The 27,567-nt window shown below is 48.8% G+C and overlaps 1 protein-coding gene across 3 annotated transcripts in view; it reads left to right on the top strand.

Moving 5' to 3' along the window:
• Positions 1–27,567, top strand: part of gpr176 (G protein-coupled receptor 176) — a 90,495-nt gene that overhangs the window by 50,860 nt on the left and 12,068 nt on the right. For all 3 annotated transcript variants that reach the window (XM_038785678.1, XM_038785661.1, XM_038785669.1), the window contains exon 2: positions 7,688–7,940. In XM_038785678.1, the coding sequence (XP_038641606.1) occupies positions 7,696–7,940 (245 nt within the window). In that variant the 5' untranslated portion in view covers positions 7,688–7,695. The remainder of the gene's footprint in view (positions 1–7,687; positions 7,941–27,567) is intronic.

Here is a 27,567-nt window from a genome sequence, read left to right on the forward strand (position 1 = left end):
GCTGATATGTTCTTCATCTGCTACCCACAAATGAAAATGAAATGAAATGAAAATCGCTTATTGTCACAAGTAGGCTTCAAATGAAGTTACTGTGCAAAGCCCTTAGTCGCCACATTCCGGAGCCTGTTCGGGGAGGCTGGTACAGGAATTGAACCATGCTGTTGGCCTGCTTTCAAAGCCAGCGATTTAGCCCTGTGCTAAACCAGCCCCTAATGTTACAGACCAAGAGCTGGATTGCGAAATCAGCCAGAGCATCTCCTCCCTTGAACACATGACCTAGGAGCGGGCGTTGGCAATTTAGCCTCCCGGGCCTAACACCCTCAATGTGATCATGGCTGATCCCATCCTGACCTCAACTCCACTGTGCTGCCCATTCTCCATAACCCTTCAACCCATTACCAATTAAACATCTGTCTAACTCCTCCTTACATTTACTTACTGTCCTTGCATCCACCGCATTCTGGGGTAGCAAATTCCACAGATTCACCCTTTGGGAGTAGTATTTCCTCAAATCTGTTTTCAATTTTCTACCTCTTATTCTAAGATTATGACCTCTCATTTTAGAATGCCCCACAAGAGGAAGCATCCGCTCAACGTCTACTTTATCCATACCACTTAGCATCTTTTATACCTGAATTAGATCTCCTATCATTCTTCTAAACTTTAGAAAGTATAGGCCTGAACTGTTCAATCCCTCTTCATATGACAAACCCTTTATCTCTGGAATCAATCTAGTGAACCTCCTCTGAACTGCCTCCAATGCTACATCTTTCCCCAAATAAGGGGACCAAAACTGCACAATACTCCAGGTGCGGTCTTCCCATATATTATGTATTATTTTATATTCTTTCATGGGACATGGGTGTCGCTGGCTGGGCCAGCATTTTATCATTCATCTCTGATTGCCCTTGAGAAGGTGGTGGTGATCCGACGTATTGAACTGCCGCAGTCCATGTGATCTAGGTATAGTCATAGTAAGGGAATTCCAAGATTTTGACCCAGTGACAGTGAAGGAACGGCGATATAGTTCCAAGTCAGGATGGTGTGTGGCTTGGAAGGGGCAATTTGCAGGTGTCTGTTATTCTCTTTTCTTTGTTCTTTAACGCTGTTATACCCAGCAACACATTTTAATTTTTTTGAAATAAATTTAAAGTGCCCAATTCTTTTTTTTTCCCCAATTAAGGGGCAATTTAACATGATCAACCCACCTACCCTGCACATCTTTGGGTTGTGGGGATGAGAGCCACGCAGAAACGGGGAGAATGTGCAGACTCCACACGGACAATGGCCCAGGGTCGGAATCGTGAGGCAGCAGTGCTAACCACTGTGCCACGGTGCCGCCTACACATTTTAATTAAAAAAAAATTTGGAGTCAATATGTAAAAGTTAACAAGACAAATGGGTGGCATAGTAGCACAGTGGTTAGCACTGATGCCTCACAGCACCAGGGATGCGAATATGATTCTGACCTCGGATGACAGGCGTTTTCACATTCTCCCCTGTCTGTGTGGGTTTCCTTTGGATGTTCTGGTTTCCTCCCACAGTCCAAAGATGTGCAGATTTGGTGCATTGGCCATGTTAATTTGCTCCTTATGGTGTGATTGCAGGAATAGGACGGAGGATAGGGCCTAGATAGGGTGGTCTTTCAAAAGGTCGGTGCAGACTTGATGGGCCAAATGATCATCTTCCGCACTGTAGGGATTCTATGAATATGCTCCATGAGTATTTTTCGCCAAATTCCAATAAATGGTGAGTTTATATCTCTTTGTAAAAAACTATTATGCTACTTACCGTATGTAGTAGATTATTGAGACATCATTCAACACAACTAAATAAAAAATACACTTTTACGTTCAGTACAAGTAAGGATTCAGAACTTCAATATAGTAAACTACTGTTAATATATGTTAATACATATATAAACACTATTGATGTTACAAATGCTTTGATATTGGTTGCCATGATGTGGAGATGCCGGCGTTGGACTGGGGTGAGCACAGTAAGAAGTCTTACAACACCAGGTTAAAGTCCAACAGGTTTGTTTCAAACACGAGCTTTCGGAGCACGGCTCCTTCTTCAGGTGAATGGAAAGGCTTGTTCCAGAAATGTTTATATAGACACAGTCAGAGATGCCCCGGAATGCGAGCACCTGCAGGCAATCAAATCATCAAAGATGCAGAGAGAGAGGTAACTCCAGGTTAAAGAGGTGTGAATTGTCCCAAGCCAGTTCAGTCGGTAGGCCTCTGCAAGTCCAGGCTTGTTGGTGGGGGCCGAATGTAATGCGACATGAATCCCAGATCCCGGTTGAGTCCGCATTCATGCGTGCGGAACTTAGCTATAAGTTTTTGCTCAGCAATTTTGCGTTGTCGCGTCTCCTGAAGGCCTCCTTGTAGAATGCTGACCCGGAGATCAGAGGCTGAATGTCCTTGACTGCTGAAGTGTTCCCCAACTGGAAGGGAACAGTCCTGCCTGTTGATAGTCGCACGATGCCCGTTTATTCGTTGTCGCAGTGTCTGCATGGTCTCGCCAATGTACCACGCTTCGGGACATCCTTTCCTGCAGCGTATGAGGTAGACTACATTGGTCGAGTCGCACGAGTATGCGCCGCGTACCTGGTGGGTGGTGTTTCCACGTGTAATGGTGGTGTCCATGTCGATGATCTGGCATGTCTTGCAGAGATTACCCTGGCAGGGTTTTGTGGTGTTGTGGTTGCTGTTCTGAAGGCTGGGTAATTTGCTGCAAACAATGGTTTGTTTGAGGTTGCGCGGTTGTTTGAAGGCCAGTAGTGGGGGTGTGGGGATGACCTTGGCAAGATGCCCATCCTCGCTGATGATGTGTTGGAGGCTGCGAAGAAGATGTCGTAGTTTCTCCGCCCCAGGAAAGTACTGGACGACGAAGGGTACTCTGTCAGTGGTGTCCCGTGTTTGTCTTCTGAGGAGGTCGGTGCGGTTTTTTGCTGTGGCGCGGTGGAACTGTCGATCAATGAGTCGAGCGCCATATCCCGTTCGTACGAGGGCATCTTTCAGCATCTGTAGGTGTCTGTTGCGCTCCTCCTTGTCTGAGCAGATCCTGTGTATACGGAGGGCTTGTCCATAGGGGATGGCTTCTTTAATGTGTTTCGGGTGAAAGCTGGAGAAGTGGAGCATCGTGTGATTATCTGTGGGCTTGCGGTAAAGCGAGGTGCTGAGGTGACCGTCCTTGATGGAGACGAGTGTGTCCAAGAATGGAACTGAATTTGGAGAATAGTCCATGGTGAGTTTGATGGTGGGATGGAACTTATTGATGTCATCGTGTAGTCGTTTCAGTGATGTCTCGCCGTGGGTCCAAAGGAAAAAAATGTCATCGATGTATCTGGTGTATAGCATCGGTTGAAAGTCCTGTGTGGTGAGGAAGTCCTGTTCAAACTTGTGCATGAAGATGTTGGCATATTGAGGTGCAAATTTGGTCCCCATGGCTGTTCCGTGCGTCTGGATGAAGAATTTGTTGTCGAAGGTGAAGACGTTGTGGTCTAGAATGAAACGGATGAGTTGCAGAATTGCGTCTGGAGATTGGCAGTTGTCGGTGTTGAGGACTGAGGCTGTTGCAGCAATGCCGTCGTCATGGGGGATGCTGGTGTAGAGTGCCGAGACATCCATTGTGACGAGGAATGTTCCTGGTTCAACTGGTCCATGGGTGCTGAGTTTCTGTAGGAAGTCCGTCGTGTCGCGACAGAAGCTGGGTGTACCTTGTACGATGGGTTTCAAGATGCCCTCGATGTGGCCAGAGAGGTTCTCACACAGGGTCCCATTGCCTGAAACGATAGGACGGCCTGGTGTGTTGGCCTTGTGTATTTTCGGGAGGCAGTAGAGATCTCCAATGCGGGGATTACGTGGGATGAGAGCACGTAGGGTGTTCTGAAGGTCTGGATCTAAGGTCTTGATCAGTCTGCTGAGTTGGCGGATGTGTTCCTTGGTTGGATCTGCGGGTAACTGCCTGTAGTGTTCCTGGTTGTCGAGTTGTCGGTATACTTCTTTGCAGTAGTCTGTTCTGTTCAGTATGACGGTGGCCCCTCCTTTGTCTGCTGGTTTGATGACGATGTTGCGGTTGGTCTTGAGAGTGCGGATGGCGTTGCGTTGTGCTTGGGTGACGTTTGAGGCTGCCTTGTGATTGCGAGTGATGAATCTGGCATTGACACGACTTCTGACGGCTTGAGCATACATGTCGAGTCTAGGGCAGCGGCCTTCCGGAGGGGTCCAATTTGACTCTTTCCTTTTCGGTTGCTGCACTGCAGATCTCGCGGTCTGCTGTTCCGGTTCATTGGTCGTGTCCCTGGGTTCGCTGTCGGCCTCTTGGGGTCTGTGGAAGAATTCCCGGAGCCTCATTCGCCTGATGAATTCCTCCGTATCTGCCGCGACACTGATGGGGTCCATTTTGGTGGTGGTGCAGAAATTGAGCCCTCTGCTGAGGACTTCGATTTCGTCTGGTTGAAGGGTGTAGTCTGACAAGTTGACAATGGCCTACCGACTGAACTGGCTTGGGACAATTCACACCTCTTTAACCTGGAGTTACCTCTCTCTCTGCATCTTTGATGATTTGATTGCCTGCAGGTGCTCGCATTCCGGGGCATCTCTGACTGTGTCTATATATGATGTGGAGATGCCGGCGTTGGACTGGGGTGAGCACAGTAAGAAGTCTTACAACACCAGGTTAAAGTCCAACAGGTTTGTTTCAAACACGAGCTTTCGGAGCACGGCTCCTTCTTCAGGTGAATCTGAAGAATTCTTCACCTGAAGAAGGAGCCGTGCTCCGAAAGCTCGTGTTTGAAACAAACCTGTTGGACTTTAACCTGGTGTTGTAAGACTTCTTACTGTGTCTATATAAACATTTCTGGAACAAGCCTTTCCATTCATCTGAAGAAGGAGCCGTGCTCCGAAAGCTCGTGTTTGAAACAAACCTGTTGGACTATAACCTGGTGTTGTAAGACTTCTTACTGTTGATATTGGTTGAATGTGTTGTAAATATGATTAAGTGTCTTCCCGAGAGGGTGGCACAGTGGTTAGCACTGCTGTCTCACGGCGCCGATCCCAGCCCGGGTCACTGTCCATGTGGAATATGCACATTATCCCCGTGTCTGCGTGGGTCTCAACCCCACAAACCCAAAGATGCGCAGGGTAAGTCGATGGTCCACATTAAATTGTCCCTTAATTGGAAAAAAAAATTGGGTACTCTAAAAAAGTTGTCTTTCAGAGTACAAATTGTTCCCATCTAAACATCAGGTTTCAGCAGTAATGGATTGATCCGTGTTGCTGGACTCTCCCAGGCTCCATCAACCCATGTTCGATTTGACTCCTCTCTTTCTCCACCAGACAGTGGGCTCAAGGGTTTAAATTTTTCAACTTGAGCTTCTGAAGACAAACAAATGGAATTGAATCTCGAGGAAATAATTTAACAATCTAGAATCCGGCAGCACGGTGGTGCAGTGGTTAGCATTGCTGCCTCACGGCGCTGAGGTCCCAGGTTCGATCCCGGCTCTGGGTCACTGTCTGTGTGGAGTTTGCACGTTCTCCCCGTGTTTGTGTGGGTTTCACCCCCACAACCCAAAGATGTGCAGGCTAGGTGGATTGGCCATGCTAAATTGCCCCTTAATTGGAAAAAATAATTGGGTATTCTAAATTTATTTTAAAAAATCTAGAATCTGGTTGGATGGCTGAATTACTTCAGCCTCCACAAAATCATGGACCAATCGAGCCAAGAACAATTTGTTATATTCCTTGTATTGTTCTCCAAGATAGCCAAAGTCGTAGTGTTGACAAAGAAGATAAAGCTATATGTTTAAATCAAAACTAGTTTATTTTATACTACTACATTATCCTTCTACATTATCATACTAATACAATATCCTTCTACATCAACTTTTCCAGCAGTTTCTCCCAGAATGCCTAGAGACGCAGCCTTTTATAAGACTACTCAGTGATGCTATCTAGTGTTAATATACATGAACATCATCTTGTTAACCCTTTACTCTCCTTAGAACATATATATGGGGGAGTGGGTGGGAAAATGGAGTTGAAGTTCAAGATCATATTGAAAGCCTCGATCATATTGAATGGCGGATTAGGCTCAATTTTTCATCTTCTTGTGAAGTTACAGTTTCCTATTAATTCAAAGGAATAACCTTTGAAGGTGTTCATTTGGAGACCAGAAGAATAATATCCTGTCTTCTCATGGCCGAGCATATAAAAGCTAGTACTACACATTAATTTGTTTTGAAAATAAATGCCAGCTAACCTCCCTCCATAATTTAATGGGCTAATGCAGTCATTTTCAATGTTGGGGTCATGGGTGGATGTCGGGAGATTTGCGGGGCCATCCATCACGGCGTTCCCGATCACGGGCATTAACACGCAACGGCCGGCTTTAAAAAATGCCGGCTGTGAGGGGCTTTTAAAATGACGGCCACAACCGACTTTTAAATGCGGGCATGCTGTGCATGCATGCCCGCTCATCAGTGCGCATGCCCGGAGCCCAGTGAGAAGCATCGCCTCCTCCTGACGTCAGCACACTGACCCAGGAGAAGATTTTTTTGAAAATTCAATCAGTCTTCCTGCTTGAAGCGAGGCAGAGTGCAGGTCACGTGACTCAAACACTGATGTCACGTGCTCTGGGCGCAATAGCGATTCCTCCATTTTGTCAGCAGCAAATAAGCACCAGGACTGAAAAATTTAAGATGGATTGTTTTGTAATAAGAAAGAAAAGGCCAGAGACACAAACAGGCCAGGATCTCAGAACTAAGCCTGCTAGAGTGAGTGGCTCAGGAAAATCCACAACAGGATAAAGCAGTGGTGGCGTGAGTTGTTCAGGAGAGTCCACAACAGGAGAAAGCAGTGCTGGTATGAGCTCCAGGACCTCTGATGAATAACCCATACAGAAATGTAATGCTGAATAACAAAACAAGTGAGATTGTAGGACCAAGCAGGCTCACCTATCACATTAAAGTGGTGGGTCACTAAGTTTGGGCGGCGTGGGTTGCGAAAGTCGACCGGCATGAAGTTCGGACGGTGTGGGTCGTGATGGTCGGCTGCTGTGGGTCCCGAAGATTGACTGGTTGGTAAAAATGGGTCCCCGGAAAAAAAGTTTGAAAAACACTAAGCTAAGACACCATCTGTTGTGCTGCAAAATCATATGAACTGTGACTGTCAGTTTTACATTCAGTTCTTAACCTTGACCTAGCTTATCTCAACTGGAGCAGTTGTGGGACAAGGAATGTGACAATGTTTTTCAGATGCGAAAAGAAAAAATAAGTCACCCAAAACTGATTTTTGCCCCAATCGTGTTTCTGAGGGTTAGGCAGGACTATAAACCTGCAAATAGTCAAGTAGCCGAATAATGCTCACTGACTGCTAAGTAATGGCTACAAAGGTCATACATGTAGAATAATACAAGATTTAGTAGTTCCAGGAGAGATGGGGAGAATGGTGGAATCGAAGAAGCAAATATGTGTCAGGCATTTTTGTTCCTGTATGTTATCCAGTCCTTTGTGCTGTCACCTCTGTAAAACAAAACATGCGGATTTTTTTTTTTGCATGCCATGTGTTAAAGGCACATTATGTGAAAAAAATCATGCGACATCCAAACAAAACCCCATTTGGCCTGTGCTGCATTTTATCCCCGCATGTTTCTCACCAGTTTGCCACTTTATTTGCTGCAGGAAACCTGATGGTGTTATGGTCAACATGCCGCACGTCAGTATTCAAGTCCGTCACAAACCGTTTCATCAAAAACCTGGCCTGTGCTGGTATCTGTGCAAGTGTCTTTTGTGTGCCTTTCGATATCATCCTGAGTGCCAGTCCACACTGCTGCTGGTGGATCTACACACTGCTCTTCTGTAAAATTATCAAATTCTTGCACAAGGTCTTCTGTTCCGTCACTGTTCTCAGCTTTACTGTCATTGCACTGGACAGGTAGGTCACATCTTATTACCAGGCTGCTAAAATGCACTCTCAGTAATTCTGTGTAAGACAACGCAGTTATAGTAATAAATTTAGGCTGAATGACAAAAATATTGTTTTTTTCTTTAATGGGTATTTCTGGCAAAGGCCAGCACATGTTGCCCATCCCTAATTACCCTTGAACTGAGTATGGCATGGTGGCACAGTGGTTAGCACTGCTGCTTCACAGCGGCAGGGACCCGGGTTCAATTCCGGCCTTTGGTGTCTGTCTGTGTGGGGTTTGCACTTTCCCCCCATATCTGCGGGGGTTTCCTCCACATGTTCCGTTTCCTCCCACAGTCCAAAGATTTGCAGGTTAGGTGGATTTGCCATGCCAAATAGTCCCTTTGTGTCACAAAGATGTGAAGGTCAGGTGGGATTACGGGGATAGGGTGGGCCGTGGGCCTTGGTAGGGTGCTCTTTCAAAGGGTCGGTGCAGACTCGATGGGCTCAATGGCCTCATTCAGCACTGTAGGGATTTAATGATTCTATGAGTAGCTTGCTCGGCCATTTCGAAGGGTGGTTAAGAATCAACCACATTGCTGTGAATCTGGAGTCACATGTAGGCCAGACCGGATAAGGATGGCAGATTTCCTCCCCTAAAGGACATTAGTGAACCAGATGGGTTGTTATGACAATCAATGATAGTTGAGGTGAGGTTTATATTTCAGATTTACTATTTGAATTTAAATTCCACCAGCTGCCGTGGTGGGAGTTGAACCCAGACCATAAGCCTCTGGTCCGCAATGCCACCATCTCCCCATCTGATTTCTAATTAACTTAATGTATAATATAATCAAAGATCAAATCGATATGTACAGGTAGATTCATTTTCTGATAATGAACTAGATAGAATATAGAATATCATTAAAGCATTATTTCTAAATTCTGCTATAGTTACAAACTGGCATTGCTGATGCTGTGGTCTTCATTCTAATTAATAATGCATGTATGTAACATTTTTCGTGGTTTTTAGCTGTCATTAAACTGGATGTGATATTATTCAATGAGTTAATATTTTGTGATGATTATCTAAAAAGTAAATTAAAGTCGCATCACGAGTATATGTGGTCTGTGGTAAATATCTATATAATATAGCTGGTCAGATAACTTGTGGTGACTGTGTTGCAGTTCACTCAGGGAGCCCGACTTGCTGTGGTAGCATGTACTTTTACATGTATGTTATAATGTGGAGCTATGATAGTGAGGGTAGAGACTCCAATTTCCTTTCCATCATGTGGCTGCCAAGAATCTCTTCTGCTCTTACTGACTGCCAATGGTGGATGTTAGAAAGATTTACAGGTTAATACTCAACCTGTTATCAATGTATCTGCCTTGATCATCAAGTCCTGGGAGGGGAGTCAAACCCGGAGCTTCCAGAAACTGCGGCACAAGACCACCAACATGGAAGGTATCAAATTGCGAGTGAACTGCACAATGTTACGCGTGCAAATATTTACTGATCAGCCAGATATCATGAAATTAAACTTGCAAGTGTTCAGCAGAATTGTTCATTCTTATGTTCCTGTAGTACAGTCGCCAGAACTCAATATAATACTCCGAAGATAGTCTGACAGCATTGTAAATTAGATTAAATTAGAGAATTGCCTGACCAACCTCACAATACTGACATCTAAAACCTCTTGGATTTTCATTATTCTTTACCTGGTACCTTTCTTTGGTGTTCATCGGAAACAAAAAATATTGGGCGGGATTCTCCGCCAGTGGGATTTTCCGTTGCATCGGCAGTTCATCCATGCCCGCAGGTTTCCTGGAGGTGTGGGGTGGTCACAATGGGAAATTCCATTGTCATATGCCGGAAAGTAAGAATTCCGCTGCAGGCAAGGGCGTGCCACCCAGGAAAACACGGCTGGCAGACTGGAGGATCCTGCCCATTGGCTATTTCTTCAGGATTATTTTGCAACTTTATGATAGTTAAGTATAGCAGCTTTCTGGTGTTGTTTTGCCTTCTGATGTTCTGCAGAGATATTTCCCACAAAAATGTAATTAACTGCGCTGGGAGACTGCACAGATAATGAGCGCAATTGTCCTCAAAAATTTCTAAGAGTGGTCCCCGGAGGTGAAATGCAGTGTGATTCCCTCTGCGTGGGTCAGCGAAATTCCAAGCAGGCCAGCAGCACGGTTCGATTCCCGTAACAGCCTCCCTGAACAGGCGCCGGAATGTGGCACAGTAACTTCATTTGAAGCCGACTCGTGACAATAAGCGATTTTCATTTCATTCATTTTTCATTTCATTGGCAGTGCTGAGCTGGCACTGCCCCATGGCACCCGGGGTGCTGGGGGCATTGCCAGGGCACTTTCTAATCTGTATGTGGGACCCAGAAGTATAACTTGATCCGGAGTTTAACATCCCTGGATGCTCCCGACACGAAGACATTTGCAGAGCTCATTAAGGGGCATTACCACCCAAAGCCCTCAGTAATATTACAAAGATACAAATTTAACTCCATCGGGAGAAGCCCATGGGAGACCATCTCTGCCTTTGCACCAAGAATAAGACAAATCGTGGAGCATGCCAATTTTGGGTCAGTGTTGAATGACATGTTAATGGACCGATTGGCACGTTGTGCAAACCATGCAGCTATACAAAGAAAATTGTTAGCTGAATCAAAGTTAACCTTTAAGAAAGCGTTGGTAATAGCATCAGCGATAGAGAGTGCTGAGAAAGGTGCCTAAGTGCCAAGGTCCACCAGTTCTGGTGGGAAACTGCAAGCGCCAGTGTACCAGGGGTGAAGGCATTGGTTTAAATAGAGAGAAAAACACAGAAACCAGAAAAGCCACAAGATATCGAAGTTTTAAGCAACAGCCTTGATGCGACCATCAATTCAACCAGTAACACGAGTTCGAGTAAACTGTGGCTTTAATCGGCTTACAACTGAGCCTGCCTGCGACTATGCTGAACTGAACGCGAACTCGCAGGACCGCAGCACTTATACTTCCTGAAGGGGGTGGAGCCGAGGGCGGAGTCCTGTACATGCTCCTCATCTCCTCCTGTAGGCAGAGCCGTGCAACGGCTCACAGATGGAGCCCACAGGGACACGGTAATGTACAGTGTGAATTATAGTGGTTACACATTCACCACATGCCTAGTAATAATAGAGTGCTATTTGTGCGGGGAAGTCACTCCCCAGGAATGTTTAGATTTAGAGAAGCAGAGTGCTTCATGTGTGGAAGAGAAGGATATCTGAGGCACTGGTGTAAAAACAGGCAGGGCCTGTCCAGTATCAGCAGAGTAAATAATCTGGCCCCTGCGCAGAGTATCGAGGATTGCTCAGCAGGTGAAGGGAATATTTTGTCCCCGAACAATGAGAGGGAGCGGGAAAGGTATTTCCCATTACAGTGGTAATGTTAGTGAAGTGGGGACGGCACTGTGGCACAGTGATAAGCACTGTTGCCTCACAGCGTCATGAACCGGGGTTCAATTCGGCCTTGGGTGACTGCCTTTCTCCCCCATGTCTGCGTGGGTTTCCTCCAGGTGCTCCAGTTTCCTCTCACAGTCTAAAGGTCTGCAGGTTAGGTGGATTGGCCATGATAAAATTGCCCCTTAGTGTCCAGGGATGTGCAGGTTGGGTAGGATGGTGGAGATAGGATTGGGAGTGTGCCTGGGTATCCTGCTGTTTCAGAGGATTGGTACAGACTCAATGGGCCTCTGCACTGTAGGGATTCTATGGAATGGCCAGACACTGAAAATTGAAGTGGATATGGGGGCATCAGCATCTGTTGTGAGTGAACAGACTTACCGGTATCTCCAAGAAGGTGTTCAACCCCTGAGGTTAAAGAATACTGTAGCTAGACTGGCTATAAATACCGGAGAAGCCATAAAAATCATCAGGGTGATTACGACTCCAGTGAGACATGGACAGCAGTCTGCATGGCTACCATTGTTACTGGTGTCGGGCCAAGGCCTGAGTTAATACAGGAGGTCAAGTTGAATTGGCTGAAAATTTTTAAAGTGAAGGAGGGGCGGGGGCCAGGCTGAAGTCATAATATAACCAAGATGTGTTCCAGGAGAAATTGGGAAAGATCAAAGAATTGATCAAAGAAGATAGTACTTATATGCGATGCATCACCATAATGGGGTCGGGGCTGTGTTATCCCATACCATAGAGGACAGGTCCAAGATACCCATTGCGTATGTATCAAGAACCCTACAGACGCAGAAAGATGATACCCCCAAATTGAAAATGAAAGCCTGGATATTATCTACGACATCAAGAAGTTTCATCGGTGCACATACAGGAGGCATTTCACTGTCATCACAGGCCACAAGACACTTTTAGGCCTCTTCAAAGAAGGCAAAGCGATTTCACCTTTATAAAAGTGTCAGACTGGAAGCTATGTTAGATAACTGAACTGGGCCCAGAACACATATGATATTAAACCTGGGGCCAGATTTCTTACTGTAAGCAGGATTTTTGTCTTTGGCTGTTGTAATAACCTGCACATGACGCATCCATTTGAGGATGATAGTTTCCCTGTGTTCATTGGAAGTGCAGGCTCCTGCACTGGGATAAAAGCTCAGCCACTGTGAGGCCAACTAGAAAGGAGAGAGAACCCGGGAAGCTGTAGCTGGGCCTCATGTATATTTTTAAAGTTTATTTTTTATTCATTTACGGGATGAGGGAGTCGCTGGTTAGGCCAGCATTTATTGCCCATCCCTAGATGCCCTTCAGAGGCTGGTGGTGAGTTGCCTTCTTGAACCGCTGCAGTCCTTCAGGTGTAGGTATCCCACTGTGCTGCCAGGGAGAGAGTTCCAGGATTTTGTCCCAGTGACAGTGAAGGAACGGCGATATATTTCTAAGTCAGGATGTTGAGTGACTTTGAGGGGAACCTCCAGGTGGTGGGGTTACCAGGTATCTGCTGCTCCTGTACTTCTAGGTGGTAGTAGTCATGGGTTTGGAAGGTGTTGTCTAACGAACCTTGATGAGTTACTGCAGTGCATCTTGTAGGTGGTACACAGGGCTGCACTGTTTGTCGGTTGTGTTAATAAATGACTAATCAACTTCCCTTGGATTCCCTGTGCCTTTGTTAAACTGGCGACGAGGGTAAAACTGGAGCTCTTGACGTGCAACCTGTCTGGCTGAGCTACCTCCCTGAAAAAATGTTTTTGAACTGAGGTACTGTTGCGCTAACAATTGCACACAGAAACACGAAACGGTACAAAAGAGGCTTTATTACCATGAGGTGTTATTACCTCAAGTGGAGCTGTAAAATGGCAGCTCAGGAGACTTCATGGATATTTATACTGCTCCTGTGGGCGGAGCTAGCTGGCAGGGGCTTACCGACAAACTATGCAGGGGCTTACCAACAAACCTGTAATAGCCGGTACTATTGTACATCCCCTAATAGAGGCACACACACATATATACAGTGGTATTACTACATTCACCCCCTGTTAAGAATGAGTCCGGCGGGGTGACGTGAAACTATAATACATAAGCAGCGATTTATTTACAGAGGGGGGGAGAAAAAAAATCAGGTGTCCACCTTGCAACCCGGTGCCCGTCATAGGTTGACTCTGACCGGCAGTCTGACGGTTCGTTGAGAGCGATGCAGCAGTGGTGGCAATGTCTGCACAGGTGGTATCGGCGTCGACGGCATCGGTGGTGGCAGTGTTGGTGCTGGCCAGTGGCTGGACGACTCCGGGAGCGAGCCGAAATCTTCCATGTCCTCTAGTGTGGGCAGGGGAACAAGGGATGGACCTGGTGGGGCTGATTTTGGGGGCGCCGGGGAAAAGGAGGGTGGCGCGTGGGGAGGTGTGCGGGCGTGGGATCGGCACCAGAGGGAGCCAGGTCCTTGGGCGAGACTGTATCCTGGCGGCCGTCGGGGAACTCCACGTAGGCATACTGGGGGTTCGCATGGAGCAGGCGTACCCTGTCCACCACAGGGTCCGCCTTGAGGAGCCTGACATGCCTACGAAGTAGGACGGGCCCTGGAGCTGCGAGCCACGTCGGGAGCGACACCCCGGATGTAGACTTCCTAGGGAAGGTAAAAACACGTTCATGGGGTGTGTTGTTAGCAGCAGTTCACAGAAGTGACCGAATGGAATGGATCGCGTCAGGGAGGACCTGCTGCCAGCGAGCGGCTGGGAGGTTCCTGGACTGCAGGGCCAGCTGGACGGCCCTCCATACTGTCCCGTTCTCCCTCTCTACCTGCCCGTTTCCCCGGGGGTTGTAGCTGGTCGTCCTGCTGGAGGCGATACCCCTGCTGAGTAGGAACTGACGCAGCTCATCGCTCATGAAAGAGGATCCCCTGTCACTGTGTATGTAGTCAGGGAAACCGAACAGGGCGAATATGGAATCGAGTGCCTTGATGACGGTGGCAGACGTCATATCCGGGCATGGGATGGCGAAGGGGAACCTAGAGAATTCATTGACCACACTAAGGATGTAGGTGTTGCGGTCGGTGGAGGGGAGGGGCCCTTTGAAATGCACACTGAGGCGTTCAAAGGGGCGGGACGCTTTCACCAGGCGCGCGCGTTCTGGCCGGTAGAAGTGCTGCTTGCACTCCGCAAAGACCTGGCAGTCTCTGGTGACTGTCCGTACTTCCTCGACGGAGTAGGGCAGATTGCGGGCTTTGATTAGACGGTACAAACAAGTGACCCCCAGATGGCAAAGGCTCTCGTGCAAGGCACGGAGCTGGTTCACTTGTGCGTTGGCACATTTACCTCGGGAGAGGGCGTCTGGGGGCTCGTTGAGCTTGCCGGGGCGATACAAGATCTCGTAATTATAGGTGGTGAGCTCGATTCTCCACCGCAAGATTTTATCGTTTTTGATCTTGCCCCGTTGCGTGTTGTTGAACATGAAGGCAACTGACCGTTGGTCAGTGAGGAGGGTGAACCTCCTGCCGGCCAGGTAATGCCTCCAGTGCCGCACCACCTCAACGATAGCCTGGGCCTCATTTTCAACTGAGGAATGTCGAATTTCGGAGGCATGGAGGGTGCGGGAAAATAATGCCACGGGTCTGCCTGCCTGGTTTAGAGTGGCGGCAAGGGTGACATCTGAAGCGTCGCTCTCTACTTGGAAGGGCAGTGTCTCGTCTACTGCGTGCATCCCGGCCTTGGCTATGTCTGAGTGAATACGGGCGAAGGCCTGTTGTGCCTCGGCCACGAGGGGAAATTGCGTGGACTGGATCAGTGGGCGGGCCTTGTCCGCGTATTGTGGGACCCACTGGGCGCAGTAAGAAAAGAACCCTAGGCATCGTTTGAGAGCCTTGGGGCAGTGGGGAAGGGGTAGCTCCATGAGGGGGCGCATGCGGTCGGGATCGGGCCCCAGTAGTCCGTTTTGGACTACGTAGCTGAGGATGGCTAAGCGGTCTTTGCTGAATACGCACTTCTCCTTATTATAAGTTAGATTGAGGAGAGATGCGGTGTGGAGAAATTTGGCAAGGTTGGCGTCATGGTCCTGCTGGTCGTGGCTGCATATGGTGACATTATCTAAGTACGGAAACGTGGCCCGCAGTCCGTACTGGTCAACCATTCGGTCCATTTCTCGTTGAAAGACCGAGACCCCATTAGTGACGCCGAAGGGAACCGTAAGGAATTGATAGAGGCGACCGTCCGCCTCGAAGGCAGTGTAGGGACGGTCAGATTTACGGATGGGGAGCTGGTGGCAGGCGGATTTCAAGTCAATTGTTGAGAAGACCCGGTACTGTGCAATCTGACTGACCATATCAGATATGCGAGGGAGGAGGTACGTGGCGAGCTGCGTGTACCGGTTGATGGTCAAGCTGTAGTCCACGACCAGCCTGTGTTTCTCCCCAGTTTTAACTACCACCACTTGAGTCTCCAGGGGCTATTGCTGGCCTCGATAATACCCTCCCTAAGCAGCCGCTGGACTTCGGATCTGATGAAGGTCTTGTCCTGTGTGCTGTACCGTCTGCTCCTGGTGGCGACGGGCTTGCAATCTGCAGCCAGATTGGCAAAGAGAGAGGGAGGGTCAACCTTGAGGGTCGTGAGGCCGTAAATGGTGAGTGGGGGTAGGGGTCCGCCGAATTTGAGGGTGAGGCTCTGAAGGTTACATTGGAAGTCCAGGCCCAGTAAAAGTGTCGCACAGAGGTTGGGGAGAACGTACAGGTGGAAACGGCTGAATTCCACGCCTTGTACGGTGAGTCTGACCAGACAGAAGCCCCGGATCGGGACAGAGAGGGATCCGGAGGCCAGGGAGATCCGCTGGTTGGCGGGATGGACCACGAGGGAGCAGCGCCTTACTGTGTCCGGATGAATGAAGCTATCGGTGCTCCCGGAGTCAAGTAGGCAGTATGTCGCATGGCCGTTGATGAGCACCGTCGTTGAAGCGGTGGCCAGGTTGCGAGGACGGGATTGGTCGAGCATCATGGAGGCAAGTAGCGGGCGATCGTCCGAAGATTCCGATGCGTAGCGGCAGCGACCCGGGTCCCGTGATCCAGTCCCGAGGGAGGACAAAATGGCGGCGTCCGGAGTACCTGCGGGGAAGAAAATGGCGGTGCCCATGCAGCGCACGTGGCCCCGGGAGCTGCGGACGGCAGGGCCCATTGTGCGATCGGCTGGGGAGAGGGGAAGAGGTCGGGCGCGATAGAGGCAACAGCGCGGGCCTAACACACCGCTGCAAAGTGGCCTTTCTTGCCACAAGATTTGCAGGTCGCGGTGCGGGCTGGGCAGCGCTGGCGGGGGTGCTTCTGCTGGCCGCAGAAGTAGCAGCGGGGACCCCCAGGATGCGCGGTATGGCGAGCAGCGCAGGCATACTGCGCGGGAGCGGCCCCGGTCGGGGGGGTCGGTAGCGAGGTCCACGAGGGGTAGGATGGGTGGGCCGTGCGGTAGGATGAGTGCGTGGGGTAGGATTGCACATTATGGGAAGCGGCCGTCATAGAGAGCGCTAAAGTCTTTGTCGCTGCTAGATCGAGCGTGGCCCCTTCCAGCAGTCGTTGCCGGATGGGGTCCGACGCAATACCCGTTACAAATGCATCCCACATGAGGAGATTGGAATGTTCCGTAGCCGAGACGGCCTGGCACTCGCAGTCCCGTACTAGAGGGATAAGGGCCCACCAGAAGTCCTCAATCGACTCACCCGGTTGCTGGACGCGTGTGGCGAGTACATGCCTCGCAAACAGAGTGTTCGTCGACTGGACATAATTCTCTTTGAGCAGTTCCATAGCACGGGCGTAGGTCAGCGCGTCCTGTATCAGCGGGAACACGCTGGAGCTCAGTCTGGAGTAAAGGAGTTGTACCTTCTGAACATCCGATGGTGCAGGGTCCGCTGAGGAGATGTAGGCCTCGAAGACAGCCAGCCAGTGGTTAAAGTCTTTCCTGGCGTTCGGAGATTGCGGATCCAGCTGCAGGCGATCAGGCTTGATTCTGATGTCCATGATTTGGGAAATCTCACAGTAATAAATTGTTGCGCTAACAATTGCACACAGAAACACGAAACGGTACAAAAGAGGCTTTATTACCATGAGATGTTATTACCTCAAGTGGAGCTGTAAAATGGCAGCTCAGGAGACCTCATGGATATTTATACTGCTCCTGTGGGCGGAGCTAGCTGGCAGGGGCTTACCGACAAACTATGCAGGGGCTTACTGACAAACCTGTAATAGCCGGTACTATTGTACATCCCCTAATAGAGGCACACACATATATATACAGTGGTATTACCACAGGTACGAGTTTATTGAGTTATGTTGCTGGTGTTTGGGCTATTTGACCCTGGAGTGGATGTCTGGAATCAGAGTGCAGTGTGTCTGCGGAGCTTTTTGGAGCCAGTAATGACTTGGGACAACAAGCGCCAGGCTGAGGTTTTGTTGCTGGATTGCATTGTGTGTACGTTTGGAGGGGTCCAGGGCCTTACATATCTGCCGTTAACTAATGTGGTGTCACCTTTCTCATTAACTGAGTTGGTGGTGCAACTTTTTCGTCCAAACTCGATCTAATGCTGTTTTGCATATGGGTTGATGCGGTGGAGTGGTTTTCTGGAGGGTCCGTTGTCAAGTTTTCTGCTGAAGTTTGGTGAAGTTGGGAGTGTGGTATGGTGCTCTGTTGACTGCAATGTTCTGTAACTGATGGCCCTGCAGGACTCCCAACAGTAATATTCCACCTGCAGCAGGCTGCTGGTTATGATGTGACTGTGGGTGTTTGCAGATGGAGCTGCTGAAGGGTTCTGCGCTGTGGAAGCAGGCAATTGGTGCACTGAGTGTGGTGGACCCTGCTGTTGTTTTTTTAATCCTGCAATGTAGCTTTATCTGGTTCTGAAAGGAGTACAGAAGGTGATTTGGGGGCGACAGCTCCTTGGTGCTTTGTGAGTGACATAGATCTGATTTTCCACGTGAGCAGTCAGAATATTGAGTGGGACACTGTCGGGCACTGCCCCTGTGAGGTTTGCAAGGAACGCCGTGGCAATTGGTGCCTTGTGTTGGTGGGGTAGATGCTGTTGTCATGCGCCGACCCTGGGGGCTGGCTGTTGACGACTTTGCCTGCTGTGTGTGACCAGTGGGGGACGTCGGGTCAGATGTAATTTCTGGCGCCCTGCTGGAACTGGGTGGCACTGTGATAAAGGGTCAGCCAGTGTGAGGCTGACTAGAAAGGAGAGAGAACCCGGTAAGCTGTTAGCCGGGCCTCATGTATATAATGTCAATAAATGTCCCTACAACTGGCCTTGGACTCCCCGTACCTTTATTAAAGCTGCAAATGTATATCTGCTTTCCTGCCCACAGCTGTTCAATTTGAAACAGTTGTGGAGTTTTTAATCCTACAGCTGTTCGCGATATTGTTGTTCCTCTTCATCAAAGACTAATATCAAATCCTGTGCTCTCTTTGGAAGCTACAAACAAAGCAACTGAAACCAGGCCACTCCCACAGTTAAATTAAGCAACATTTATTCTATTTATAAACTGTAATCCAGTCCAAGTGATTCAATATTGCTCGGAGAGCATCCTCTTTGGCCCACGCAATTACATAATCAGCACAGGAGTCCTTTGATGAATTCTAAATGTCGTTTACTAGTGCTTGAAGGAAATGTCATGAATATATCTTTTGCCTTTGTGGAGTTGAGAGCCCACCACTGTGCCATGGAGTGGCCTGCCATGATTGATTCTGAAGGATAATTGGGCTGCACAAAGATATAATACCAAATATTTTTTCCAGATTTTAGCAGTTGGAGAAACACAATTGGCATTATTACTTATTGAAATCTTTATTAAAAGATGTTGGTGACAAATTAGTCTCCATAGCAGTGGCCCTGAGCTGGAAACATGTTGGTCAGGTTGCTTCCAGCCACATCCAGTGTGACTTGCACTGTCAGCGGGCTTGTGTGGGTGCGCAGTGTGGGCATAGAAGCCTGTGGAGTGGGCCGATCAGAATGCCAAACGGCCTCTCAAGCTGATTTGACACCTGATCTGCCTCTTTAGGGTGCAGGTTCAGGTATAAATCCCTCTAACAGTCACTCCAAGCTGATCATGTGTTCAGCTGCACAATAACGGACCACCCGCCCAATAGTGCAATTTAAAGTTAGAACCATGAACCCGATGAGGCGAGGGGCTTTTGACTTACTTTTACTGTGGAGAGTTAGTGGAAGTGCTGTGTTGTGTTATTGCAGGAGTTTAGTTTACTTTTTGGATTTCCTTGGTGTAATATCCTGCACGGGGCACACGGGGTGGGAATTCTTGTCTTCCCCGTGCTCCTTGCGGAGTATTAAACTGGGGGGGGGGGGGGATGGTGCTCAATCCTGGCAAGGAGGACATGGAGTTGCTTGGCCTGTCAGGAAAAAATGTCGGCTTCAGTCTTCTTCAGTTCTTCAGAACTGGTAACAAGGAGGTGAATATTTAGGATTACTGTTTTAAACATGAAGGGGGAAGCGGGAAGAGAGCTTCATGTGAAGGGCTAGTAGAACAGGGACTGCAAGAGCAGACGTGGTATTGAAGGTGAGCCAATCACAACCGTTAAATGGAAACTGGTCCTGGAACATCATTTAAAAGAGGCAGGACATGAACACAAATTGGGATTATTTTTTAATTTTATTTTCTTAAATTTAGAGTGCCCAGTTTTTTTTCCAATTAAGGGGTAATTTAGCCTGGCCAAACCACCTGCCCTGCACATCTTTGGGCTGTAGGGGGGGGGGGGGGGTGAAACCCACACAGACAAGGGAAGAATGTGCAAACTCCACACGGACAGTGACCCGAGGTCGGGACTGAACTCGGGTCCTCGGTGCCGTGATGCAGCAGTGCTAAACACTGGGTCACCGTTCCGCCCTACAAATGGGATTAGACTTACATCACTGATGAGGGGCAGAATTTTCTGATTTTTTTTGTTTTTGTAGAGTGTCGCAGTGGGTGTGAAAAATGAGGTGGAAGCCGCCGGCCCCAAGGGCTGCTTCATCCACCATATTCTTAAGCTCTTAGTGAAAAAGAACGCTAGGAGCCTGCCCACCAGCAACTTCGGTTCTTTAAAGACCAGGTGCCCTGATTTTTAAAAGATAGAACCCCCCTCCCCCTCTATCATGGAGTTCCCCACCCACCCTTGCTTAGCTATGCCCCCAACCACAGAGACCCCTGCATGAGCACGGAAGTCCCCCCTCCCTAGGACGCCATCCACCCCCCCCCCCCCTCCCTGCCCCACCATGGAACGCCCACCTCGACTTTGCCCCTGGCACTGCCCTCAGTGCCAAGGGGCACTGCCTGGAGGCAGTGTCCGACCTGTGCCTGGGCAGTGCTTAAAGGGCAGGGCAGTGCCAAGGTACTGCCCGGGCATGACCCACTCCCCCTGGGGCTATACTCACCTCTGCACCTTTGACGGGTTTTGCTCACCATCTGCACATCGTGGGGGAATCTGTCGCGTTTCAGATCATCTTTATAAATCCACTTTGCCCCTTCTCCAGTGTTTCTCTGTCCTTTTTGTAATATGGAGACAGAACTGTCCACAGTACTCTTTGGGTGATCTGATCAAGGTTCTGTATAAGTTTATTGCACTTTCTTTGCTTTTAAATTCCATAAAAATACATGTGATGCAAACTTTTCAATCTTCCATCCCAGCCTTCAAATTTGTGGCTAGAGGGTGAATATCCATGAGGAATCCTATTGCAACAATTCCTTGAAATTGTAGATATTCCTTATGTTATTTTCAATCTATCTGGCTTTCAAAAGAAATGTTTTCCTTCTATCCCTTAGTTTTCAGAACCATATCCTCACCATCATCAGACTGCCTGCTTCCACCTCCATGATATCACCAATCTCCTCACCCTGTCGATTACTGTAACTCTCATCCGTACCTTTGTTACCTCCAGATCTGATTATTGAATACCTTGGCTGATCTCCCAGCATCCATAAACTCCAACTTATCCAATACATGCTGTATTCTAACTTGTATCCATTCTCCATGTGCCCGCTGAATGACATTATCTCCTGATTGGCAATGCCTCAGTTTTAAAATTCCCATCTTTCTGTTCACATTCGTGACTTGTGCCTTGTAGAAGAGGGGCAGGCTTTGGCGAGCCAGGAGGTGAGTTATTCATTGCAGAATACCAAACCTCGGACCTTTCTGAGTACTCGAGTATTAAAACGGTTGTTCCAGTTGAGTTTCTGGTTAATGGTGATCCTCCAGGATTTTGATTCTGGTAATGCTGTTGTTCATCAAGGCGAGTTGGTTAGATTCTTTCTTGTTGGAGATAGTCATTGCCTGGCACCTGTGTGACATTCAGCTCAAGCCTGAATGTTATCCAAGTCTTGCTGCATGCTGATACAACTGATTCAATATCCAAAGAGTTGTGAATGGTACTGAACACCATACAATCATTAGTGAACATCCCCACTTTGACCATTGATGGAGGAATGACCATTAATTATTTTTTTTTGTTAATTTAGAGTACCCAAATTATTTTTTCCAATTAAAGGGCAATTTAGTGTAGTTAGTTCACCTATCCTGCACATCCTTTTTGGGTTGTGGGGGTGAGAGCAACGCAGACACAGGGAGAATGTACAAGCTCCACACAGCCGGGATTGAACCCGGGTGCTTGGCGCCGTGAGGCAGCAGTGCTAACCACTGCACCAGCGTGCTACCCGGAACAACCATTGATGACGTTGCTGAAGATAGTAAGAAGTCTTACAGCACCAGGTTTGTTTCAAACACTAGCTTTCATCTGAGGAAGGAGCAGTGCTCTAAAAGCTAGTGCTTCAAACAAACATGTTGGACTTTAACCTGGTGTCCAACGCTGGCATCGCCACATCATGGCTGCTGAAGATGATTTGGTTGAGAACACTAACCTGAGATACTCCTTTTTAATAATCATCTTTATTAGTGTCACAAGTAGGCTTACATTAACACTGCAATTAAGTTACTGTGAAAATCCCCGAGTCGCCACACTCCACTGCCTGTTCGGGTACACAGAGGGAGAATTCAGAATGTCCAATTCACCTAACAGCACGTCTTTGGGGACTTGAGAGAGAAAACTGGAGCTCCCGGAGGAAACCCACGCAGACACGGGGAGAACATGCAGACTCCACACAGACAGTGACCCAAGTCGGGAATGGAACCCGGGTCCCTAGCGCTGTGAAGCCACAGTGCTAGCCACTGTGCTACCTTGCCGCCCTCGAGTGCTGTCCTGGGTCTGAGACTATTGGCAGGTGAAATTTAATGTGGAGAAGCGTGAAAAGATATATTTAAGTAGGAAGAACGAGGAGAGGCAGTACAAAATAACGGGTACAATTCTAAAGTGGATGCAGGGACACAGATCTGGGGGTATATGTGCACAAATTGGTGAACATGGTGGCAGGTTGAGAAAGTGGTTAAAAAGGCTTTTGGGATTCTGGGCCTTCTAAATTGAAGCATAGACTACAAAAGATAGGGCACGGTATTCTCTGTTAGCCGACGCCGAAATCGGGACGTGCGATTGGGCGGAGAATAGCTCCCGACGCCGCAATTGTGGCAGGTGATGGTTTGACGCCTAATCGCAAGTTCCGCCTCCTCAAAAACAGTGTCAATGCGTTGCACGACGTGCGTAGTTGCAACACCGTTTGCATATCATTAGGGGGCCCACCTCCGATGGGCCGAGTTTCCGACGGTGCGGTCCACGTGTGCTCTCACCAATCATGACGTGGTGGCTAGAGAGAGAGAGAGAGGGGGTACGGACAGCATCCAGCTCCGCCATGCTTCGCCTGCTGCTGGCTTCTGCCAGGGCCAGGGGGAGTAGTGGGGGATGGCCAGGAGGTGGGCTGTGGGGTTGGGGTGGACAGGTATACAACACCATTACCGCAACCAGCAAGGGATAGAATACAAAATATCAATGGTGCGGGAATCGCCTTCACGGACCTGACAATCCCCACACCATTTTGTGTGTGCTTCGATGGTGTTCCATGCGGCGCTGGTGCTAGCCTCTCATCGATAGCAGAATCAGTGCAGGTGTGGCGCCGATTTTTCTGACATGAAGGTCCACGGATTTTCTGTTGGAGTCAACACTTGGACTGAGAAATGGAGAATCCCAACCAGTATGTCACATGAATCTTTATAAAACACTGGTTGGATCTCAACTAGGATATTTTGTCCGATGCTGTGCACCACACTTTAGGAAGGATGTGAAGGCTTTAGAGAGGCAGAAAAAACTCACGAGAATGGTTCCAGAAATGGGAGATTTCAGTTAGATCGACAGATTGGAGAAGCTGGAACTGTTTTCCTTTGGAAGAGTGATCTACATAAGAGATAAACTGTTCACCTTGGCGGAAGGGTCTGAAATTGGAAGGACACCGATTTGAGGTGTTTGTCAAAAAAGTCAAGAAAAAACCTATTTTATGCATTGAGTGGTTAGGACCTGCCTGAGAGTGTGGCAGAGGCAGATTCAAACGTGGCAAAAGATGGATCAGCTTCAGAAGAGAAGATGGGATGGGTTTGGGAAAGAGTTGGAGGATAGGACTAGTTGCTTTTCTGTCGCAGAGACCGGACACTGACAAGGTCTCCTTCTATGCTTTAGCCATTTCATGATTCTGCGATAAAGTGCTTCAGTATCACGGTTGTTGCTGGTTAATGAATGATAGGTTTAGAATGGGAGAAGAGAGTAACAGAGGAGTTGGCATGAACCCTGATCTTGGGCTTCTCCCCTCCCTTCATCACTCACTCTGTCCGCCAGGGCTTCCTCCCCTTAGCCGCTGAGTGTTGGGCATTCCACCTCCAGGGCATATTCATTCTTTGTTGTCATGAGTTGCGAGCACAGCAGAAGTGACAGGCTGCAATTTCCTTGATGACAGTGATAACCAAGTGTTGGCAGGCAGCTCACGATGGATGGGATGACATTTACCTGCATCGTGCAGCTACATTCAAAGGGACTATTATTTCAGCCTGAATGTCTGCAAAGACGTGAGTGAAGGGACATTTGTGGGGAAAGGGTGCTAATTGCACCCTGTGCTTAATGGGCATACATCGCAAGCATTGCAAGTAATTTAAGACAGTGTGAGGGAAGATAATTGTGAGTGTTGTTGGTGCGCAGTGCACTGAATTAATGGAGTGGAATTAATTTCTCTTATTTGACGATTTGTAAAGTAATTAAACTTCTCCCTGTATTTGCATACAGATGTGCAGGTCACCTTAAGGTCAATGTTTGAAACCACCTCTCCCACACTACTCTGCATCACTCAGCTCTGCATCACTCAGCTCTCTCAGCAGCAGCTACGTATTTTTTTAAATTGTCTTCTATTTGAGGTTTGTACTTTACTTATGGGGAGGTCGTGTGGCACATTGGACAGTGCCCGTGGTCTCTAACCCAGAAGATCCAGATTCCAGTTCTGCTCCAGGCCTTGTTGGCCACAAAGGCGTGTTTGTGACCCAGCCAAACAGGGTTTGGTAATCAACCTGCGAATCCTTCCAACATGCCCATGGCAAGCGGTGAGAGCAGGAGAGATTCCTGATTAGTTATGCTTGGAGCAGGGTGGGATTGTCCGTCCTTCCCCCGTGGCGGGTTTCACGGAGGCTGGTGGCGGGATCTCTGGCCCCGCCGCTGTCAGCGAAACTCCGCATTGTTCACACCCTCCGCCATCAGGTGGATCCTGGTGGCACACCGAGATCTAGTGGGAGGATGAGGAAGTGTAAAAATCACAGGCACCTCGAGGGTATTGGGTGAACCTTGGCACCAGTAGAGGTAAGTGACCATTTTAATATCACACTTGCATTAAAAATTCACCCATACAGATCCTCCACAGTGTCATGTCATGGCGCCATGCTCCACTCGCCGCTTCATCCCTGTGCAGTGAGAATGACAGTGATATGTCTCTCCCACCTCCCATACTGAGGATGCAGTAAGCTGCGCCGCTGCTGGCCTGGGTACCATGGCACAACCCCCCATCCATGGAAGGTTCAAACTCCCCCACCCAGCCAACATCAACACTCAGGCCTCCCATATCTCAGTATTCTGCAGTTATGAGGATGCCAAGGGCTGAAAACGTGATGAGAGTGTGTCCACCTCAGTCAGTATCTGGAGTAAAATACCAGGACCCCTGACCTCAGAGGAGAAACTGGCAGCGGAGGTGAGTACTTCAACCTCTCTGGGCCCCAAAATAAGCCCGTTCATTGGCAGGTTGCATTCAGCTCTGTGTCAGGCAAGAGTCGGCATTTTGCAGAGGATAAGAGGAGCATCGCTCTGTCCTCACTGCAAATCCTCATCATTCTCCTGCAGTGTCCGGCAAATTGCTTTAGTGTGCTGTCCATGAATGTAGCCACTATCATGGTGACCTCCCGCAGGCACCACAGCCATGAACTGATGTCAGACCCCATGGTGGGAGAGGTCTTTACCAAACTGAGAGGATATGAGGGCATCCCTAGCCTTGTGCCCCACATGGGTTCTGGCCATCACCTGAGGTCCTTCCTCCTCCTCCTTGTCCTTTGCCGCCACCCTTCTCAACATCCTCCTCATCTGAAGAGAGCTCCTCCATCTCCTCCTTGTCCAGCTGCTCACCCCGCAGCAGTGCCCGATTGTGCAGAGTGCAGCAGACCACAGTGATGCAGGACACCCTCTGTGGGCTGCATAGGAAGGCTTCACTCAACAACTACCAGGTACCAGAACTGTATCTTGACCAGTCCAATCGCCTGCTCGATCAGCGCACGAGTTGATGCATGAGCCTCGTTGCAGTGAGTACCAGCAGGTGTTGCAGCCTCCGCACTGGCATCATCAGCCACCTCCTGAGTGGGTGCCCTTTGACCCAAGGAACCATTCTTCCAGCTATTGCTTTCCCTCAAAAATGGCTGGGATCTGAGAGTGCCCCCAAGATGGAACTATCATAGATGCTCCCTGGAAAACAGACACACACCTACATGATACACATCGCGTGGTCACAGACGATCTAGACTTTGAGGGCAAGGTGCCACTTTCCGTTCACAAATGGCATCTCATACTGCCATGGGGAGCACAGAGCCACAAGGGTGCAGCTGATGGCACTTTGCACCTGGGTCATGCCCACGTTGCAGGTGAAGCCCATGGCCCTCGCATCTTGTTTTGCCTGCTCCTGGTCCAAGTTGATGTACATGTGGCCCTTGCAAATAGCACATTTGTGCCCTCCCTTATGCACTTATGCGTGACAGACTGGGGGCCCGTGCAGCCCTGAAACAAGCCGCTGGAATAGAAGTTCAGAGTGGCAGCGACTTTCAGGGACACAGGCAATGTGGTGCCAACTATCGCATCACCTAGCATAGGTGATCCAACATTCCCAGAGCAGACGTAGTCTTCTCCGGCACTAAACCTCTGACATCTGGATGAAGGAGGTTCTCCGGCAGAATACCCATGACCGGTAGTGTCTCTGCCAAGGCTCTGCCATCTGTCGCCCTTTTCCCAGAGGATCAACAGCCCTGCCTCTCACTCCTCTGCAGGGTGCTGGTCCTATCTGTGTGCAGTGGCACATACTTAAAAAAATAATAATCTTTGTTGTCACAAGTAGGGTTACATTAACACTGCAATGAAGTTACTGTGAAAAGCCCCTAGTCGCCACATTCCGGCACCTGTTCGGGTACACAGATGGAGAGGTCGGAATGTCCACATTACCTAACAGCACGTCTTTCGGGACTTGTGGGAGGAAACCGGAGCACCCAAAGGAAACCCACACAGACACGGGGAGAACGTACAGACAGTGATCCAAGCCGGGACTCCAATCTGGGACCCTGGAGCTGTGAAGCAACAGAGATAACCACTGTGCTACCATGCCACCTATATGTCCCTGCTGCTGCTCGATCACAATCAAAAGAATTGCCAGCTTGACTGGCTACATGGTTCTCTAAACTCACAAACTGTAAGGAAGAGAAGATTAGAGTGAGCAATGAGGAGTCCATGACTCCTCATTGCCCTGACCACAGCCCATTCAGGATCTGGGGCATCCACCTATGCGGATCCCGCTATGTAAGCCACACTACCTCCCCCTGTCACGCAATAGCCTCTTCACCATAGTTGCCCCTTTCAACTCCACCTGAATGAACCATCTTAACCCCTGAGAGCCTCAGAGGGCTGTGTGACACCCCCAATGGTGAGGAGTGAGGGCAGTTGAGTGCATTCAATGGACTTGCGTCTTGACCTCATGGGGGAAGGAGATGCTGCCATCCATCATCTCCTGAATGAAGTATCTGGTGAGCAAATTCACCATAACGCCTTGC

This window comes from Scyliorhinus canicula, chromosome 2, assembly GCF_902713615.1.
Source record: "Scyliorhinus canicula chromosome 2, sScyCan1.1, whole genome shotgun sequence".
Lineage (NCBI taxonomy): Eukaryota > Metazoa > Chordata > Chondrichthyes > Carcharhiniformes > Scyliorhinidae > Scyliorhinus > Scyliorhinus canicula.